We start from the raw sequence: 22716 nt of genomic DNA, 5'->3' as shown, positions 1-22716 counted from the left end.
GAATGTTGCATGTTGTTTTCTTTCAATCTTGAAACTTGAATCTTGTGCTCATTCATTTCCATGCGTAATCGTACTCTACTTGTGTGTTGGTTGTTTACAGTTCCAAAGAAAAAGCAAGGTATGGGATCAAGCGTGACGCTGGTAGAATATTCCTTTTCATCTTCTTTGTAGTCGATCTAGCTTAGATCTAGCCTTAGGAATAGCGTACCCTGATCCCTTTTTAACAACGACTATATGATCCTGTTTATGTTTTTAGATTTTATTTAGTCGCTATTATCCAATTCCCAAAGCTTGATAATCATAATCTGACTGATGACTAGTTAAAAGTTACCTTGAAGCGTAACGTTAAAAATAATACTATGAAAGCAAAATATGACATGTCCCAGCGGATGGGTGGTTAAGATTTATGTGCAATAAATATCGGGTGGCGACTCCGGTAGAATTTCGATAGCCTCGGAAATCCAATTACTGTTCAGTGCTATTAATATAAACATATTTTTTCCAAACATACAATTTATTGATTTGTGTGAAATGCTAGGCGCTCGCTTAATGGTATTTCAAATTTGTTAATCATTGTAATTTTTTTTCAAATATATTTAATTACTCAAAAATTACTGCTTTGTTCAAAATTAGAATTTTTAACTTTTAATTTATAAAGTCATTGGAGACTTATAGTAATTATATTATAAGCACTGACCAAACGCAAAAAATAACGATAACACTAATTCAATTTCACGCACAATATTTGAAGTAAAAAAACAGCTTAAAATTATAAAACTTAACTTTACAAAAAAATACCATTAGAATATATTAGATATTATCAACTAACAAGAGCGCAAAATTAAATTAAGTCGTATGCTGCAGGTTTTTTGAAAAGCAAAGCACGCTCCGCGGGTAAATGTGCGGACTTCTGGCGAGCTGAAAAGAGATTTCGTTTTTGGATCAGGCACACGGTGAAGACGCAGTGGTTTTATTGGTTCGTCATCGTCCTGGTGCTCTTCAACACAATATGCGTAGCCGTTGAGCATTATAGACAACCTAAGTGGCTTACTTCATTTTTATGTCAGTATAACAGATTCACTTTCAGTTTCTGAAATGCTGATTGAAGTGAAATTAACTATTTTGGCTTAAATCTAAATATCAATTGATTGGTGGTAGCTAATCACTTATTAGTCACTAATGAGAGTCAGCGTTCAAATTAAAGTCAATTTAGTTAATCTGACTTTTGTCGACGAATCAGGAACATGAGCTTAATGATTAAAAATTAAATTTGTATTACAATATAATTTATTGACAAATTTATGCTATTTTTTCAGACTATGCCGAATTTGTGTTCTTGGGGTTATTCATGATGGAGATGTGGGTGAAAATGTATGCCCTCGGGCCTCGTATTTACTTCGAATCATCTTTCAACCGCTTTGACTGTGTTGTCATATCTGGCTCCATCTTCGAAGTGGTATGGTCAGAAGTAAAAGGTGGCTCTTTTGGTCTCTCTGTCCTTAGGGCTTTGAGACTATTGAGGATATTTAAGGTTTGATATTAAATACTCAAATAACGAACTTATGTATAATATGCATTTCATTTAAATAAAAATAATTAATTACAACGTCAAATTTATTTTTTCAGGTTACAAAATATTGGTCGTCGCTCCGCAATCTTGTGATATCTCTTCTAAACTCAATGAGATCTATTATCTCGTTGCTGTTCCTTCTATTCTTGTTCATTCTTATATTTGCTCTACTTGGAATGCAATTGTTTGGTGGGCAGTTTAACTTCGAGGAAGGCACTCCACCGACCAATTTCAACACATTTCCGATCGCGCTGCTTACTGTCTTCCAGGTAAATGACATAGATTTTAGTAAACTTCGAGTATAAGCTGTCATCCAAAATAAACACATAGTTATACTAATTGCTTTATTTCTGCTTAGATTTTAACAGGTGAAGATTGGAATGAAGTTATGTATGATGGGATACAATCTCAGGGTGGTATACAGAGAGGCATGATCTACTCGCTATATTTTGTCATTCTTGTGTTGTTCGGGAACTATACTCTTCTGAACGTGTTTCTTGCCATCGCCGTGGATAACTTGGCTAACGCTCAGGTACGTAAATACATATATAAATACAACAGAATTACTTTGGTAAATCTTAAAGTATGTATTTTATCCAATGATTAATTACTAAGTAATATATAATATTGAATTCTATAAATTTGACTCACTAACTCCGTGAATTTACCAAAGTAATATCTGTTATAACCTAATAACCGTGAACTATATTGAATGTTGTGTGTTGTTATCAGAGCTCATTTGTATATTTGACGCTGCTTTTAGTGTAAAAGCCAATTTATATTTACAGGAATTAACAGCAGCTGAAGAAGAGCAGGTCGAAGAAGACAAACAAGCAGTAAGTCATCAGTCTTGTTATGTAACTCTATAAGAATTAATTTATTTAGCAATAGTTGTTATCATAATAAATTCAGACGTTGTACCCTAAAAAGGTAAATTGTAAATTATAAAGTTCTATTACATACAACATCATCTTTTTCGACAAAATAGGAGTTGGAGAAAGAGATGGGTGCTTTACACGCGATGGATGGAACACCGTCTCATAACATTATTCAAACTCCATCATGTAGGAAGGTAAAGCAGAGTTACGCCGTGCTTAAACTTCAATGGTTGTGGTAGCTTAAAATATTGTTGACCAGTTGAAAACTCATATTGCCATATTGATGTTTTTTTTTCTACCAATCAAAGGTAGCCAATCATTTTATTAGTAGTAAAGTATCGTAAAGCTAGTTCATCAACCTGGTGATAGTTCAGCAATATTGTAAGTTTAGTCGTCGATGGATCAATGTTGCTTCTGTGAACCGAATGTCGAAAGGTCGAATGTTTATTTGAATTCTAACGTTTTCACTTTAGATGCCAGAATTTAATTTCTAGGATGTAATTGTCTCGTCAATGTTTTGAGTTTTCGGTTTACCTCCGAACTACCGCTAAATTTTAATGATTTTATGTTTTTGCTTTTTTATTAATTGGATGACACGACTGTTTGTATTACATATACTTCAATTTTATAGCCATGCATGTTTGATATGCAATAAATTTTTGTGTACTTTCTTCATGTTATTGAATAAAGAAATTTGTTGTATTGAAGTGTTATAATCGGTAACAACAATATATTCAAATGTTTAAGCAAAAGCATATTAACTGAGATCTTGGAAAATTAATTTAATTCCTTACGAAGTGTTAATATAGTTATTATGTTTTAGAATAAAAAGAAAGAAGAGGCCAAAAAAGATGAAGAAGAGATACCAGATGGACCAAAACCAATGCTGCCATATTCGTCCATGTTTATTTTGTCACCTACTAATCCGTAAGTTGAAGAAAGATATAAAATATCTTTAATGTATATATGACATATTATGATAATAATTAATAACTGACCTTTTTGTTACAGCATTAGACGTGGCGCACACTGGATTGTAAATTTAAGATATTTTGATTTTTTTATTATGATAGTAATTTGCATGAGTTCTGTGGCTTTGGCAGCGGAAGACCCCGTAGTCGAAGAAAGTAATAGGTAATTTGTTTTGTAACATTTATAATACTAGTATTGGTGTATTCATTTAACTAAATGTATACTTTTTATTTTAATATATAAATTAATGTAATTATTGATAACAATTCACTAAATTAGTAATAAAAAAACACTGAGTAAAATAAAATATTTTTTTCATCAGAAATAAAGTACTAAATTACTTCGACTACGCGTTCACTGGAGTCTTCACTGTGGAGATGCTGCTTAAGATAGTCGATCTCGGCATCTTGTTTCACCCAGGCGCGTATTTGCGCGATCTCTGGAACATCATGGATGCCGCGGTTGTTATCTGCGCCCTTGTCAGCTTCGGTTTTGAGATCGGGTATGATGAGTATTGCTTAATCTATGAATATAAGTATTTGTGAAATGTTATTGTTATCATGTGGATTACTTAACTTTTATATATTCATTGTAAACTTATAATTTTAATTTATGGGTGTTCTGTTTCAGAGGTGTGAAGAAGGGGGCGGGACAAAATTTGTCCACAATAAAATCGTTACGAGTGTTAAGAGTGCTCAGACCTTTAAAAACTATAAAGCGTGTCCCAAAATTAAAAGCAGTGTTTGACTGTGTTGTGAACTCTTTGAAAAATGTCATAAACATTCTCATAGTGTACATATTGTTTCAATTCATATTCGCTGTAATCGCAGTGCAACTTTTTAATGGTAAATTTTTTTACTGCAACGATATCAGTAAGAATACTTTTGAAGACTGCCAGTAAGTATTATTTTGTTGTTTGTTGTTATCTTCATGAAAATTTGTCTAAATTATTATTAAAACAATCGTTATGAAACTCTATTTGATGAGTTTGGAGATAAAAGAGATGTATACAACTAAATTAGCTTGTAATGGTTCAAAAATTCATGAGCAAGTAAATTTGTCAAAACTTACTTATTGTACTTAACAGCTTATAGGTTACATCCCATTATATTATACCACTACTTAGGCATCGAGCCAACCATTAGAAATATTTTAATAAAATTCAGCTTCGTGGTAATTGATCGTAATTAATAAAATATATAGAGCATTATATCCCGAAAACTATCACAGAATGGACAAAAGCTGTATCCTCAAAGTTCAAACCAAAGCTCTCTATATACTGGAGTATTTTTATGTTATATCGGTTTTTTATTTTCCACAGAGGATCATATTTCTTTTACGAACCAAACAGCCTCCTGCCGAAAGTGAGCAAGCGCCAGTGGACGACGCAATCTTTCCACTACGACAATGTCGCCTCCGCTATGCTCACGCTCTTTGCGGTGCAAACGGGAGAGGGCTGGCCACAGTAAGATATTTTTAGTTATATTAATTTTCTATATCATATGCACAAAATAATCATATATCAACCGTTACACAGTTAGGACTGCTTGGACCTATCAACTTAACACTTGGTGGGCCATTTTATCATCTCTTTTCTCACAGTCCATAGAGAGACTGTAACTTTTAACGTAACCTAACCGTGGTCGAGAAAAAGTATTGGTAGTTCCAAGTTCCGATTTTGAAACAAAGGTTCTCACAAAAATATCAATGAAGAAATTGGCAATTTCTTATTCTTCGGAAAGCAAGTAAAGTCGTTGCCCCTACGCCTATTTTCTTTCCTTTGGTGTAGGATAACCACCCAATTAGGTTATGAGATTGAGAAAAAAACGCTCGTGTTTATTCACACATTTGTGCACTATAATATATCCTGCTTAGTAAGCTGGTCAATTGAGTAAGTAATACGTCATGTAAAAATCAAAATGCAATTCTCTGCATTAGTATAATTAATCAAAGCTATACCGATCACATAACAAAGTTGTATTCCAAATGTAAAATTAAAATTTTGGTACAAAAGCCTTCGACTATCATATAAAATTTAAAATATTAGTGGCAATTTTACATACTTCAACATACTAATAGCGTTATTTCTACTTTACAGAGTATTACAAAACTCAATGGCTGCCACCTACGAGGACCGGGGACCGATACAAAATTTTCGAATAGAAATGTCCATATTTTATATAGTTTACTTCGTGGTGTTTCCTTTCTTCTTCGTTAATATATTCGTAGCTTTGATTATTATTACATTTCAAGAGCAGGGTGAAGCGGAGTTACAAGATGGTGAAATTGATAAGAATCAGGTAAAACAATATAGACCAAAGAGTTAATGAAAAATTCAAATGAAATCATTATGTAATATTTTTGTGTCTTCTAGAAATCATGTATAGACTTCACGATAGAAGCACGACCTCTAGAGAGGTATATGCCAAGTAAAAGGGGGAGTCTTAAGTACAAAGTGTGGAGAATAGTAGTCTCTACACCTTTTGAGTACTTCATTATGGCACTCATTGTGCTAAATACGTTATTGCTCATGATGAAGGTATGTATCAAAACTTTTAATTTATGTTTTACAATGCAATACAATTATCAATATTGCGAACAAACATAACTTTAAACACTTGATAATGATAATTTCAAACGAATCAAACTTAACAGATAAAGCACCGTAAATGTGCAATGTAGAAATTACTAAATCACTATTACCAAGTAGAAAAAAACTGTTGAAAAAACCACACGGCACATGTTATAAAGATTTAGATTAGTCGCGTAAACTCCGATGTTCACGAAGGCATGCACTGAGTCCAATTGAAATTGATATTGTCCTAAATTCATATATATTCTAAACATGCGCTGCTGTTCACGTTTAAACAATATTATAATTACCAAAATTTTTTATTCGTATAGGTATAACTTAAGAAACGATATTTAAATAGATACCGCAAATTTTCTTTTACATAAGTACGTGTTTATAATTGGCTTTAATTAGTACTGCCAAGTAACGCTTACACATTACTCACACAAACACTACACAAAATTTTATATGAATTTATCGGGGTCAGTGTACACAGCAATGGAATGCGCCGTTTATTAACCTGAGCCTATTCCATCAAGTGTAACATCAACAATTTTTTGTTGTTTATTTGTGTTTTATGTTGTGTATTCCTTTCCCCTGCTTGCTACTCATTAATATTTATGTATAAGTGTTTTTGCACGATACGCCTACCTGTCCTGCACATGTTCGGCACAAAACTAACACGTTTATTTAATGTCAGTGCTTGTGAATGCACACATCTCTGGGATCAGTTCAGGCATGAAGCCGTTCATGTTGTTCATGTTGCATGATTCTAATAATGTCCTATTCTTGTCTTATGTGTGAAAGATTTGCATGATTGGTAGAAAGGCCTTCAGCCGAGCATAAGTATTGGTGGCTTCAAGCTGCTTTACGTACATGTAACTTTTTATATCAAGAATCACGGGTGTACGACGTATTTTAAAGGTTTAATTAACATTGTTATCACCGATTCCACAAATTAAACCCTCTCTGTATTTTTTTATTTTCCTTCCTTTCTCTATGTTAATATAAAACACATCTTTGGTTATTTTCCCTTATTTTGTAAACATTATAATTTTTGAAGGTAGAAAATAGTATTATATTATCAAACTACATTTTTTGTTTAACATTTTATTATTTTCTCTGCTTGTTAAAATTTAAGTATTATTATTTGTTTTGAGATGTAATCTTTTTCTATAATAAAACTATTAACAACATTATAACAAATGCATTCCGTACATCACTGTTCTTACTATTATATCTTATTTCGAAATCAGTAGTTCGCATCAAATAACAAATAAATATTTTCATTGCCATGGGTTTATCTGACACGTCATCACATTATGGCAGTACTATAATCAAAATGACCTCTACGCGGATATCCTCAAGTATTCGAATATGGGGTTTACTGGAATGTTTTCTGTGGAAACTGTGTTGAAAATCATCGCTTACGGTGTCAAAGTAAGTACACAACTAACACTGTTAAGACTGATACTTATTAAAGTTTGACGAATAGAGGATAGGATAAAGACAATTGTAACAAATGTACTCTTTCTGATAATAACATACTCTTTTGTATATTTTCATGACTTTATGGGATTATTTCTAGCCAAGTAAATATTAACCCTTTCCATGTATTCCCTACTGGTTTCTCTCTGATATTAATGTGCTGTGCCAGTTTAAAATTTATTTTGCATTTATTTGTAAAGCATGGCCTCTATATTCTCTTGCATGTGGCACATACGTGTATGAACACAACTAATCAGAAACTCAAAATAATCGTTTCAAGCTATGCTTGCCGTGTCTTACAAACCTATGTAATAAAAATCAGGTAAGTTAAGGTTTCTATAGCTTCTTTGCCGCCTTATCGTCACCTGGATCAAATGGGTTAGTATTAATTGTTTATTGTATAAATTTCACTGGTAATTAAATATAAGGTACTAAGCAATAAATGTTGTCTGTGACTGCCTGTCGCATGTACAGTGGCCTCTGCATGAAGCACGTGCACTATTCACAAAATAACTTGAACAATACAATTTCACACACTGAAAAATTGGCTCTAAGTGAAGATGCCAAAAACAGACACAGTAACACGTACGTTCCTCAATAAACAATACAAATTGTATTTGTTTATTTATTTATTTTTAATATAGCGGTTAGTGACTAAGTTTTTAATTTTTGGTAAGAAAGCAAAGTGCTTTAGCGCAATTTCGACTAATATTATCTATAGGTTTGTAAGTAAATTTAAAATTGTTATGTAAGTTTTCGTTAATCTTAGAATTGATGATCTTACTTCTCAAAATATTGGTCTTGGTTTTGTGTTAGTTTCACGAGGCTCCACCACTACTCATGGACGTGTTAACAGTTATGAACATAGTATTTACGTTCTTCTTTCTACTCGAGACAGTTTTGAAGTTAATTGCCTTCGGATGTACGGTAAGAATTACTCCATTATTGAATTAAAATTATTATAATTAGGTAACAATTATTACGTTTGCGGATCAACAACCAGTTAATTCCATATTGGTTTTAATCCGTTTTTAAATTTAGATATGATACTGAAGATTCTCTATGCATATGCTTAAAACGTTCTAAGGAAGTACTTTGGAGGTACCAAAGTATTTGTAGTAATGTTTGATGTCATTGAGTTATTTTTAGCTCGTCTGAGAAACTTCATTAATCATTTCTTTAAGGTACGCATCATTGAACAAAACATCCTAATTTTAGATATTTTTAATATTCAATATTGACTTGAATATATTTAAAGCTAGTAAATTTTTTTATAGAAAATTTATGACATGCCGCTTATTTATTGACAATAATTTTTAATAGATTTTTTATATCACTTAATTAATAATTTTAGAATTATAGGCAAAAAACTGTAGCATTATTATAGATACTGATAAATGAAAAAGAGAGATATCCTGTTTCCTATCCTTTTTTTTCCTTTGGCAAACCTAGGTATGGAAAGCGTACATTTGTATATAAGTAGTATGATAATTTATTTTTACTTTAATACTTGTCCATAAGGAACCTAGTTTCAGATATACATATAATAATTACATAGACCTTATAATTTGTTTTTACAGTTCAAAGATGGAAAATAATTATTATCTTATATTTGCAGAATTTTTTCAAAGATCCTTGGAATACATTCGATTTTATAACGGTCATTGGAAGTATTATTGATGCACTTATAATGGAATTTGGCGTGAGTATAATTGATTTGTTATGTTCTTCTAAATGTGACTAAAGTTATGACGTTTTAGCATATGTGCTAACGAATATCAAAACTTCTTCAAAACAATGTGCAACTTTATTTGTGATGTCTTAATAAATGCCAAGGTATATGATTACAGAACGACCTTGCTGAAAACTGTGCTGACATATCCTGTCAGCAGGTAAAGATTTATCACTTTGATTGCTAGGAAACTTAGAAGTTTTTGTAAACAATTCTTGGTGGTTTAGAATTTGTTTAACAATCTAATTGATATTTAGTAGTGCTAGAAGATTACTGACATTTTGGTCTATAGAAGTTTTATAGCTTTTAAAATAGGAATCGTGTGCTAGGTGTGTTTTTAAATCTTAGATTTGAAGTTTTGTGGAATTGATGTTTCTTGTTTTAACAGTATAGACCGTATTTAATTTGCTAGAATTCAAAATTAGTGTGTTATCTAAGTCAAATGATAGATCATCTTTGTATATTAGTTTTATATAGATTTCTTATTAATTGTGACGTCAGCAATGACTTATTATTTATATTATCATGACAAACACTGTCGCTAGAAATTCCAGTACACTAGAAATTTTGTAATATGGTCCTGGTCGTCTTTAGGGCCTATTTAGATCATTTGCTTCACCAGCTTTACTTTTGTTACTTTTAACCGATATAATTTACAATGTATTTTTGGTTACGCAATCTTTATTTTTACTGATTTTGCTATATAGTTTTTTTTTTGGAAATTTAAGTTTTATTTATTTTTCTTTCTTATTTTATTAAATAAAAAAATTATTCAGTCAAGAACATAATGTTTTTTTAATAATTTGTAATTTCATGCTTTTAAAAATGACAATAAGCAATCATATTGGTTTTTAGTAACCAACAATAACAAGACTTTTACTTAACCTACTCCTTGCTTTCATTTTGTAACAGATAGGTTTAAATATTTACAGTATATGTAGTACATACGATGTAAATTCTCGAATAGTGGGTAGTGTTTTTACGTATTAAGCAAATTTTTGAGTTTCGTTTATATTATTAAGATTCTGTATTATTTATGCTTAAATAAATCATTGGCTACCAAAACACTTTTAAACTGTCGATTACTTTTGAACTGTTGATTTCATTTTAAATAAAATATTATCATTTTGATATAGACAATAAAATAAAGTTTTTAATTCTTTCTATATGCTTGGAGTATAATATACATTTTTAAACTTCCAGGAGAACACATTTAACGTAGGTTTCCTTCGCCTGTTTCGAGCCGCGCGACTGATCAAGCTGCTTCGACAGGGTTATACTATTCGAATACTTCTGTGGACGTTCGTGCAGAGTTTTAAAGCCTTACCCTATGTGTGCCTTCTCATCGCGATGCTATTCTTTATCTACGCCATTATCGGGATGCAGGTCTGATATATAACCTATTAACTAGTGACATAAAATTAATAAATATTATAATAATAAAATAAATACTATTAAAACCTTTTCGGGTAAATGAATGACTATCTATATATTTATATATCTATATATTTTTTAATATATGTATGTATCATCTAATATGAATTATTATTTCTTTATTCATAATTTCTCTCACAGGTGTTTGGCAATATAGAATTAGCAGCAGAATCTGATATGAATAGACACAATAATTTTCGAAGCTTTATTCAAGCATTAATGTTATTATTTAGGTAAGTGAAAAATTCGTTGGAAAATAGTCGGGGAAATTCTTTCATCTCGAATTACTTCAACTCTAATTATACTAACATTGCAATATTTTGATTTCACGTTTAGGTGCGCTACAGGGGAGTCGTGGCCAAACATTATGTTAGCTTGTCTGAAGCCGGCCAAATGCGACAGGGAAGCCGATAAACCCCCAAACGAATTCTGTGGCAGCACTTTAGCCTATGCGTATTTTGTGTCTTTCATATTTTTCTGCTCGTTTCTCGTAAGTTTTTTTTAAAGTAAAAATTTTAATATTAAATATAAAAACTCCTTCATATTTTATACTAAATCTTCCGAATTTTCTTCTCATACAGATGTTAAATTTATTCGTTGCTGTTATCATGGATAATTTTGACTATTTAACAAGAGACTCGTCCATTCTTGGAGCTCATCACTTAGACGAATTTGTCAGAATTTGGGCTGAGTATGATCCAAATGCAACGTAAGTACTAAGTACATTACGAGGATGAATTACAGAAGAATAGAATAGAAAGTAACAACTATTATATTTCAGAGGGAAAATCCATTACACGGAAATGTACGATATGTTAAAAAATATGGATCCGCCTTTAGGTTTTGGTAACAAGTGCCCAAACAGACTAGCGTACAAAAAATTAATTAGAATGAATATGCCATTAGATGAAGAAGGGAAAGTGAATTTCACAACTACACTTTTTGCTTTAATCCGAGAAAACCTAAGCATAAAAATGAGATCTGGTAAAGATAAAAAAAAATGTTAATAAAAAAATTAACGATGGTAGAATAAACCGTATCGATGTTTTATTTTTTCATATTTTTAGCTGAAGAAATGGACCAAGCTGATGAAGAACTGAGGGAAACGATAACCCACATTTGGCCACTTCAAGCTAAGAAAATGCTAGATTTGCTGGTGCCTCGAAAAGATGTTTTAAATGTAGGAAAATTAACGGTTGGAAAGATCTATGCAGGACTTCTTATCCTAGAGAGCTGGAGATCGACTAGGTTTGGCAAGAACAAACCAGAGGGCGTTCCGGTAAGTCATTGAAGAAAATATGCACTCTCATCATCTAATTTTCCTTCCACGTGGTTTCTTAATCAGATGTCTAAACAGAGTTAAAATTATTTAGGAGTAGTTCAACTGAAGCCAGAGTAAAAGTGTGTGGCTAAAGTGAAATGTATGTTTCTGCACAGTCTTAGTAACTTTGAGCCAATTGTAAAAGTTTCGTCGTTAGGTTTATTAACTACACGATTTAAACGTAGTGTTTGTTGATGGACCCTTAAATTCCCTATGTTTAGATTTATAAAATACACTTTATAGTTAGCTATTTATAGATTGTTGTGTTTTCGTCTCGTGGATGTATTGTTGTGTAAATTGAGATTTACATAAAATCAGCTTGAATACTACCTTAACAACTAAATGGTGACGAACTGTTTGGAACAATATTAACTTTTCAAGTAAATAATGACTACAACAATACAACGTCACATTAGTTGAAATCGGCTCTTGATGAGTCGACTACATTGGTGGTTTACTTTTCAGGCATTCAGCGAGAATAGCCCTACGGCCAATCAGCCGGTAGTATTTAATGTTTTAAGGAACGAAACTTTGACTACCTTTTTCTTGCACTATTTTAGATCATTTATTTATGCATTTGTTTTTACATAAATTTTTCCGCATCGTGTTTGAAAAAAAAATTAAATACATAATCATGAACGCAAAAAATAGCGACCGAATAAACACGGTGATCCGTAAAAACATTTCATAGAGCGATTGAAAGAATTAGAAACTTAGCATTTTAAAAATGATTTAGCTTTAGATAATAACGCACATCATTTTGGTAGCGTGGACAAAGTTGTGATTAACTAAAAAAAAGCACATATTTGTCCAAATGTTAGGCCTTAGTAAACCACAATAAGTTATTTGTGACCTGTCCTATAGTTGCAAAATTCGTAAATAGAATGTAGGCGAACATGTTTGTGTTGATAAATCTTTAGGAATTGTCTTGTAGAACTAGAAGTGTGTCTTTCCGTAGATTTATCGTTTTCCCCATTAGTGCCGTCTGTTTTTACAAATTATCGTTCGCTATTTTTATATTTATTGTATTTTTATTTACCTACAGTTAATCTATAATTTTCTTTACATTTATATTTCTTGGAACTGTGCATGATATTTTTGACTTTATACGTCAAATCTATAAGTTTTTACTTTTTTCTCGAGTATTTCAATTTCGTTTGAATAACATTTTGGCTCAATTACCTACTGTAACATATTAGAAGCCTGATGTGATGGTTTTATTGTGATACAAATTCGATGCTTCCATGCTACGCTATTATTTGCCACAATACAATGACAAAATATATAATAAGCAACATTTTAAAATGAAATTTACGCTTGCCTGAATGAAAGTGAAAAAAATCTATATCGAATTTATGATTTCAATGCGATCTAACAAGGATTGGCGATGCTGATTGGCAACATGCCTCTAGCTTCGAATTCTTGCACATTTAATTAAAACGCACTTACAATATACAAATATGCTTTTATCATTTACAGCTCCTCGCAAAAACACAAACTATCTTCGACGACTTTTTTTTTACAGAACATTCATCGACTTTAATTTTAAACACTGTATTTACAAAAAAAACTGTTTAGGTTTTTCTTCAGAAATTCATCTTCGCTGACACTACAATTACATTCCATGTTCGACTTCATAACCATGACCCATGGAACTTCACACTCGACAGTACACAAACAAAAATACGAACACGTATAAACGAACTCCAGCATGGATATGTAATGTATGGGAAGTTTGCGCATACTCATGTAGACTTTAGTGAATTATGTAAATAAAAAGGTTAAGGTTGTTAATGGTAAAGACAAAGTACGGTAACATGAGATTGCGCAAGAGCTTGGGAAGATTAGGGTGATATGGGGTGCGTGGTGCAGAAGGCGTCCTTGTTTAACTGCCTGCTGGATGCGGCGGCAGCCGGGCTGGGTCAAGGCTCGCGGACCGGCTCATTAAGTCACGAGTTACCCGGAATACCAGCTGATGGCCATCCTGATGACTCACACAGTTTAGCTAATCTCGCTAAACGATCCTCAAGAAAATCTTTCAAGTAAGCTATTAAACAATCCTTTAAACTTTGTAATGTATTTAATCGAAAATACATTTTAATGAAAGTAACGCTTTTATTTTGAAAATCCCCTTTATTTACATCTCTTATGAATTAACATGATAGAATAAAATATTTAGCTTAAAACAAGAATAACACAATTTTCTGACATTTGTTTTCTTTTGTTGCAGGAACAATAAAAAGGTGATTACTGTTGGTGAACATATTGACCCAATCATTATTGCCTTCATACAAACAGCGCAATGCTAGTTTTAAATGAACACGAGTATTTGTCTGTCAAAATTAATGACTATTATATTATATTGGCAATAACTTTCTTAACTTAAATATAAATAATTCTGTAATGTTCTGGGTTGAAGTGTTCGATTGTCGTATTATTGACAAATGGGTGTATCTTATTTACTAACTTATTAAATATTTCTTTGCCCTAGATAGTTGGTGTTGTAACATTGTTAGTCTCGCTGTTTCGATGTGTTGTCCTAATGAAGATACTGTAATCGATTATGTTCCTCGTTTCATCGTTTAGCTTTATTAAATAATAATCCTTGTTTCTGTAGGTCTAAAGTATGGTAAATATACTTAGGGGCTTAGGCCCATTACACGTCTTCTTCTATAGATTATGTTGTACTGATAACTACTTTTGGTTTAACGTTCACAGGTTGTTGATGTTTAGGTAATTTTTTTCAATGTAATAACGCAGTTTTATTTGTAGAATATTGATGTTTGTATAACGAATGATTATGATTAGGTACAATATAGTGAATGATATATGTATATTTTTTAACTACTAGGGATTTTACTAAAATGATATTAGACACAGCACTTTCATGAACGAAACACGAACACATTAACAATACTATCATTTCCATACTTAAAACTGATATACATAACGACTCTAAATCTGTGTCATAAACGCATGGATATCTAAACACAATATCGCATGATAATAATAAATAGTTTTATTACTAGTAGATCTAATTCTGATAATTATGGTAAGTAATTAATGTGTTTTAATCTGTAATGCACAAGCACAATTGCATGCACTGCAAACTGTATTTAGGCACACTAGATGTGCATTAATGTTGTTTACTTAGACCATTTTGTAAATATGGGACAGTAAATGCATAAGTCTTGTAAACACGATAATACTTCGAATGGTATTAAAGGAAAGAATTTTAAATATTTTGCGTGATTTAGGTCCTGGAGTTGCAAGATGTGGGGTCACAGCATGCTTCCTTGGAATCTTTAGATGAAGCGAGGTTGCAACCACCTCACACCTACCAAAATGGTCACCATGGCAGGTCATCTAGTTTAAGGTGAGAAGCATACAATACTGATTATTATTATATTTTATTATACACATGAAACTGAAGGAATGAAAATAGCCCATGTCCTTACCCACGCCTTTTACATATCGCTTTTACATACGCTATCGTATTTTATATTAATAAATTCTAGCTTGTAACTTCTATTAGTTAATATTGAAAGTTAATATTCATAGCATAACTAATTCAACCTTTAAATTATGAGTAATCAATCTAGTAGTTGTAATAGATAGTTATTACGTCATTAAAAAATATATATATTTTTATCATTACTTATTTGTTGACAATCATAGTTTTGTATTGATCGTTTATTTTGAATAATGTATGTAATTATACTTTTGTTTGTATTGTCAGCTATTATTCGATTAGAACATTTTGTTTTTTTTTTACGTTATTTTTTATTTTATAGTGTCATCGAAGAAGAAATCGATCTAGAAGATATCGTAGTGATTAGCGGTATGTTTAGATAATAAAAACGTGCATCCACTAATTTTATAACATAACATAAATAACATAATTCCTAAATTACTTATAATTAACAATACTGACATGCCAATAAAATGCATGCACGCATTTGCATGCATTAAGATTAAAATAACTAAATAAAGGCGGAGTTTAAGACGGGATGGCTGAAGGCGTTCTCTACGAGCCAATATTTAATCAGAAATACTTAAAGGCGGTACAAAAACTGTTAAAATAATACTTAAATACACATATAAACTTAATATAAATTCATAAATTGAAAAAAGATATAACTAAACTAAAACTAAAAGAAAATAATAGTAATAATCCATACTTAATTCAAATTTATAGTGATATTATAATATATACTATTTTATTATATTATTATTAAAATTGTTTTAAAATCATTGTTAATGGAGCACCATAGGATTCTATATTAGGACTGCTTTGTTTATAATTTTTTTGTACGAAGCAAACATGTACGTATATATTTTTTCATGTGTTTTATTTTTTTAACTTAGCCTGACCAGGTAAGGTATTAAAAAATACATTATTACAATAAGGAATTAAAAATGCAATTTTAGTTTGGGGAATTGCTACTTTCAAATACATATATAGGTGATGTATACTAAAATGTCGACATAAACAACAAATACATGGATATTAATAGTTATGTAATATCTGTTTGAACTTTAAAATCTTCCAGACGAAGTCCAAGTCCAAGAAGAAGAGGTCACTACGGGGGTTACCACCACGAAATTGGATTCTCCGACACAGTTAACAATGTTGTCGAAATAGTTAAGCATGAACATCAAAGACACGGTCGAACGCATAGAGCGCCACATCACTACCACCCCCATGGTAGGTTATATTCGTTTTATTAAGTAAGCTAAGATGCTAATGATTATAGCGTAAGATTTGATTGCAATAACACATTTTAAGTAAATCTGCTGATATTTTTTAAACACATAATATTAATTATTTAATGATATATTATTACTTAATTTTGGTTTTTTTTTGTTTCATTTTATTTCATATCAGCATATTTACTTTCGGCTTAACGCTATTGCAATTTAATAACTTTGGTAAAAATTATTTTTATGAACATCACTGAACAGCCTTTGATAAGCTACTTTTTCGCCTTCCAATATTATACCCATTTTTTTCATATAGTTTTCACGCATATTGTAACCTTAAGCATACAATTACCTTCCATTTAGATTTAGATTATGAAACTAAAACAGTTTTGCAAACATTTTTCTTCTCATGAAGGTACTCTGAAAGTTTTCTGAGAAGATGGGAACCTTAGCTTTAATGTAGTTGTAGAAGTTCATGTTCCGTAGATGTAGTAATAAGATTTTCAGTGAGCTAGCCATTGTGCTACATAATAACATAATAATAAGTTCGTAATTTAGATAAAAATTGTTTATCATAGTCGTATGTATTCCACAAAGCCAGTTTTGTAAAAAAGGATTTTGTAGTTTAATTTAGCTCGAAGTTTAATCTCATTCGTACGCTATTGTAATAAAAATATATATTGTTTTATACATAAGAGAAATTTACTACCTAATACGAATGAATGAGATACTATATTAGCTCTTAAATAATATAACCGAAAAGAAAAACCTAAATTTGGCCATTATGTAAACGTTTGTAATAATATATAATTCGTAAATTATCAAAATTGTATTGCCTGCTGCATGTTAAAATTAATAATTGTGAACTTTGGTTGCACAATGCTTCGATTGAGATTTGATATAACGCCTGGAGCGCATGCACCAAATTAACCTCGATTGAATCATGCAGCATGCAAATGCTTGACTATATATATTTATTGATATGTCTAAACCTTTTTTGTGTACATTCAAACTAGACTAATTTTTTGTACATTACACTGTACTTACTTTGTGTCCCTCAAACTATATAACATTCGGACACACAACTGCTCCGTTTGGAGTAACAATCCAATCCTGTGTTATCCAACATCCACTTCCTTCATAACTTCAATACATTCAAAACTTTTAGAGTCACCTTTGTGAGAAATTAGGTCGGTTATCCGACGGGCATAGGGTAAAGCGTGGTGGAAGGTACATGAAGGTATTCCTGACAGCAGGGAAGGAGTGGAGGGCGCCGTACCCCACGACCAGCCTGAGCCAGCCCTCGCGATCGCCCAGCCCGCCACACCACACCTACGGTGAGATCCACTCGCCACACACACTGGACCACAACACCACACCTTACGATATACCAGTTTGCTTTATGCGATCGATGTCAATATTAGAGACACTACTGAAAGTAAAGCTGACACTGCTTTTTCGGACACAACTGTTATTTTCAGGCGTGGCTCTTAATAGTGTAACTTTTGTCATGGCCTATCACAATTCAGTCATGTAACTTTGCAAGGTAGGCACATCCACATACCCAAAAAAAATACAATAAATCCTTCACTACGTTTATAATTACAAATATGTATTTGAAATCCGATCCCGAAATAAAAATTCCTTTAACATAAATTTTTAAGCACCAATTTTTTGTAAAGCAAAGGGTCCAAAATTTGATATTTTTAATCAACTTTAATTAGAAATCTAGAGGCCCTTTGCTCGTTCAAGATTCGATTTGTTTAAAGACTTAATTTAATCGATGTCGTAAAAAGCTATGCGCATGTAATACATGTGGGGGAAGCTTGCAAAAACCGCGGCGATATCTATAAGAAAATTGTTTGCACATCTGTTCGTTATTCTGGCTATATAATTTTCTCTAGTCTTATTTTACCTTTCTTTACTTCGTTCATCTAATTATATTACGCCTGTTCATCATATTCTTTATATGCTTTGCTCTGGCTAGCGGTCGTAATGCGATCAGTTAGCCCGAAGTTTGAACGCTCAAATTATTCAAAAAACAGTTTGGGCGTCAATAGGTGGTGACCGTGAGCGCGAACGAGAGCGCGAATGGCGGGAGTGGCGCGAGCGGTCGTGGGAGCGAGAGGGAGGCAGGCGCGGTCGCGGCCGGCAGCTCCCCCCGACGCCTACTAAGCCGTCCACCTTACATGTAAAGCAGCAACCACCATTCAACAGAATCAGCCACAGCCCCTCGCACGTAAGTAAAAAAAATCTTATCGTCTGAGCCAAACATATATGTCGCATGATGGTTTGTAACAAGTTATTAACAAAAGTTTATCATTTTGTCTACTGATATGTTGCTATTCTAAAAAGAAATTAATAGAAACACAGCACTATAATCAACACTTACTCTTATTTTACTTTCCACAGTTATCTTTGAGGCATACAACTCGAGAACCGTTAGAGCCTCTTCATGATGAGTACGAGTACGGTCGAGAAGTTGAAAGACTGATACACAGAGATTATAGATCTAGAGAAAGGTGAGCCACGTATTTAATGTTACATTATATAGTAAAGTCATTTCGCATATTAAATAACACTAAATATAGTAATGACGTTTATTGTTCGTGTCTTCCTAAAAGTCTCAATGAAAGAGGGCATGAGTTCGGCAGGCGCGGATGGGGCTACGAAACAGATCGCGGCGGGCGGTCATACGAGGCACCGCTGAGCTACGAGGCGGCGCTGGCGTTGGGGCGCGGCGGCGGGGGAGCACGCGCGCTGCCGTCGCCCGCCGCCGCGCCGCGCCTCCCCAACGGGTACAAGCCACGCGCGCGTCACTCCGACTCCGACGAGGACGACTGGTGCTAGCGGCGCCGTCGCGCGCGCTCCCAGCGGGATGTGCGCGCGCCGACACCCTCCGCCACCACTGACGCGCACGCGTATACTTTCTGACGCAGCCGCCGTCGCACGCGTCGCCGCAAACGTCGCCGCTCTCGAATGGACTCCCATAGCGCGCGCCGCTCGCGCTCGCGTGTGTCTAATCAAGGACGACTTTCGCCGCTCGCGAACATGGATGTGCCGCCGCGATCGGCCTTCCGCGGCTTCCGAGTGTCCGAATTCTAGTATTTACAAAGTTTTGGAAAATTTAATTTTTAATTCGCTAAAATTTTACTCTTTGATTTATATTACGGTTAAGGTATTCGAATATGAAACAGTGCCAGGCAACTCGTTTGCGCTAGGATTTTTACATAAAATGAAATAATTAGTCTGTAAAAGTAAACTTTCTATATTAAATTTGCACTTCATAAAATCTCATAATATATATCGCCTGCTGAAACGACACGGGGTCGAGACACTGGAAGTGCGGTTCGCCGCTACACTACGCAGGGCCGTTGCCCGTACACTGGGCCAGTGATGGGTATACTCCGAAGAGTGGCCGCTACCCGCGCCGCCGCCGTTCCGCCTTGGACTCGTTTCATGTTCAAGTTAGACGCTGGAAAAATCTAGCATTTCATCTTCGAAACAAATTAATACTAGGGATGTATAAAATATTTACATAGCGAATAATTTTTACTTAGTTAATATATACTAAATAAATAATTGAACATTTTTTATTGAATTTGCTGTCCTTCCCCCAAGTGCTTTATATCTATGTTATTTAAATTTAAATACAATTAACTAAATAAATATTAATTGTACGTAAACTTTGAAATATCCTGCATTATACTTAAAATTGTTAAATCGTGTGTAGGCCAGTCAATAGGCGACTTAGTGTCTTGTTACATTTGGCAATTACATCGTTGTTTTGAAACTTTATGTAAATAAAATGTTCAGTCGCAATGGTGTCCCGTATATGTCTGCAATCTCGTTATTGTGATCGAATGTAGTTGTGTAGTCGGCACTGAACGAAACGGACCAAAAGTGACAAGATTCTCTATGACGTCTCTTGACTGGATTAATGATATTGTTTATATAGATTTTGTCGCCTGGTTAAGGAGTGTGTAATATTGTTTAGGTAACAATTAATCATCCATAGACCAAGTGTATTAAAACTGTTTAAATTTTGAAAATTTTAATAGAATAACAGCATTAAATATACCTTAACATCAAGATTATCTTCAGAATCAATTTAAAATTGTAGCTTATTAATTATTATTATAAAAAAAAGAATAAAACCTAATCCCATAGTGTTCACTGTGATTAAATTAAATTTGTAATTCAGGTTTCCATTATAAAATAATATCACATAATTTTGATTAATTAGCTCAAAACGCTTTACATTTAATATAAAACGGCATTTTGAATTTTAATAACCTATATCTACAATTTAAATAAAATGTTATAAGTATATGACCAGGCACAAAATCCAAGACACCGATGACTTATTTCCGAATTGGTTTACAACTTTGCAAATCTATAACGGCAAAAGTATTATATATTCCATTAAATAGCAAGGATGAAGTGGTAAACCAATTCTGATGCGTTTAATGAAACGCTAATCATTGTGTAACTACACCTGGTACATTCGACTCATCGTCAAATTCACGAAGACACGATTTTATATCTCGAACATAATTTTAGCCTTAAAACAAATCGACAACTATTTAATGAACAATCGACAACAATTTAATATAAAGTAAATAGCATTACATTATATATAAATATTATATCTCTAAATTGAAACAATTCTCAAAATCACAATATATAATTATATATATTATACAGATATATTATCGGCTTTTACTAATCAATCGCGTTGTTTAGTATATTTTTAAGGATATTATTGTTATTTTTATTTGCAATTAATTTTTTTTTAAGACTATAATTAATGTTCGAGAGAAAGTCCTTATTCATCTAAAAACATTGTCGCGAGGCTCGTATAGGCTACGTACAAAATCTAAGTACGGAAAAATTGTAAATAGATAATTTTCTGTGATAACAAATATGAATGATGTTTATTATTAGAACTGTGTGATTGCATAGGGAAGTTATTTATTTAACAGATACGCTGTGTTGGAAAAGAATTTAAATCTGCAAACATTTGTTATAATTATCCAAAAAATGTTGTTCATTATTATCTAACAGTACATTAAAGTTGTGCATGCCTTGAGACTTTATTCTTTATGAATGATGATTGCATGTTTAATTTTGACTAGCGGTGATTGTAGGTACAAATTTTGTAAAGATAATGAAATGTTTTTTTATGAACAATTTGCTAATCGTGTGTTCAGCGATATTTTGTGCGTTGTTTGTGACTAGGTTCATAACGAATAGTACCGTATCGTATTTATTTAATACTCTTAATTATGATATTGGTATGTAGTTAAATGTATTATACAAAGTGATTGTTGTGCACAATATGGATTTATTTACTTGCAGCTCGTTTTTCAGTTATATAATTATAAAAATAAATATAAATGATTATTTTAAATGAATATTTTGATTGTTATTGTTCACTTATATGTTGAACAATTTATAAGTTCTATTATTCGTTTTCTACCTGTGTTATATTTTATAGTACGAATTATTATTCCTTGTGTATTTATGTTAAATAATTCGAAATAATTATATTGTTATAATTGTGTAATTTAAGTTTTGTTTTTGAATAGTGTAGATATTTTATAATTCATATCGAGTTGCAATTTCTTTATAGTCAGACAATTACATGAAATGCCGACAATTTTGTTTATATTCAAGTCATTTGTTTGATCATCAAACTGATTATGAAATTGCAAATTTGATTAAATGATAATTATTATTAAAATAGAGTTGTTAAGACCTTATTCGTAATTCGTTTTATTTATCAATTGTTCGCGAAGGAATGCATGTTTCATAATGTATAACTGGTTATCCATGGTTTCAGAGTGTTAGATTTCTTCTATGTAGTTTTCTCATTTAAAATGATTGATTCATGAATATATTTATATTGTTATTGTATAGATGTATGAATTTTGTTCCGTCATTTGTAATTGGAGCGATATTGTACAATAAGCCGATGGACTTTCAATGACAGAGGTATTAGAGTTGCAGTGTGCGTCCTGCTTTAGTGTTTGTGATACCCTC

General features: G+C 32.4%; 1 protein-coding gene across 18 annotated transcripts in view; it reads left to right on the top strand.

Moving 5' to 3' along the window:
* Positions 1-19661, top strand: part of LOC126775508 (voltage-dependent calcium channel type A subunit alpha-1) — a 73094-nt gene extending 53433 nt beyond the window's left edge. For 4 of the 18 annotated variants that reach the window (XM_050497613.1, XM_050497597.1, XM_050497604.1 and 1 more), the window contains exons 12-38: positions 865-1062; positions 1317-1531; positions 1627-1839; positions 1929-2102; positions 2359-2406; positions 2559-2642; positions 3272-3375; positions 3460-3582; positions 3743-3922; positions 4051-4317; positions 4742-4885; positions 5519-5720; positions 5795-5959; positions 7322-7432; positions 9099-9182; positions 10416-10598; positions 10788-10879; positions 10983-11136; positions 11228-11355; positions 11428-11630; positions 11714-11925; positions 15225-15343; positions 16521-16675; positions 17925-18008; positions 18717-18910; positions 19084-19193; positions 19296-19661. In XM_050497613.1, the coding sequence (XP_050353570.1) occupies positions 865-1062; positions 1317-1531; positions 1627-1839; positions 1929-2102; positions 2359-2406; positions 2559-2642; positions 3272-3375; positions 3460-3582; positions 3743-3922; positions 4051-4317; positions 4742-4885; positions 5519-5720; positions 5795-5959; positions 7322-7432; positions 9099-9182; positions 10416-10598; positions 10788-10879; positions 10983-11136; positions 11228-11355; positions 11428-11630; positions 11714-11925; positions 15225-15343; positions 16521-16675; positions 17925-18008; positions 18717-18910; positions 19084-19193; positions 19296-19521 (4172 nt within the window). In that variant the 3' untranslated portion in view covers positions 19522-19661. Of the gene's footprint in view, positions 1-100; positions 119-864; positions 1063-1316; positions 1532-1626; positions 1840-1928; positions 2103-2358; positions 2407-2558; positions 2643-3271; positions 3376-3459; positions 3583-3742; positions 3923-4050; positions 4318-4741; positions 4886-5518; positions 5721-5794; positions 5960-7321; positions 7433-8296; positions 8408-9098; positions 9183-9330; positions 9373-10415; positions 10599-10787; positions 10880-10982; positions 11137-11227; positions 11356-11427; positions 11631-11713; positions 11926-12432; positions 12469-13839; positions 14010-14197; positions 15182-15224; positions 15344-15761; positions 15809-16520; positions 16676-17924; positions 18009-18716; positions 18911-19083; positions 19194-19295 lie in introns of those variants that run through there. The other 14 variants (XM_050497513.1, XM_050497532.1, XM_050497504.1 and 11 more) reach the window with 14 other exon arrangements.
* Positions 19662-22716: the final 3055 nt, after the last annotated feature.

This window comes from Nymphalis io, chromosome 2 (assembly GCF_905147045.1).
Source record: "Nymphalis io chromosome 2, ilAglIoxx1.1, whole genome shotgun sequence".
Lineage (NCBI taxonomy): Eukaryota > Metazoa > Arthropoda > Insecta > Lepidoptera > Nymphalidae > Nymphalis > Nymphalis io.
Note: the sequence above shows the minus strand (reverse complement) of the source record. Positions and strands in the feature narration are given on the sequence as shown.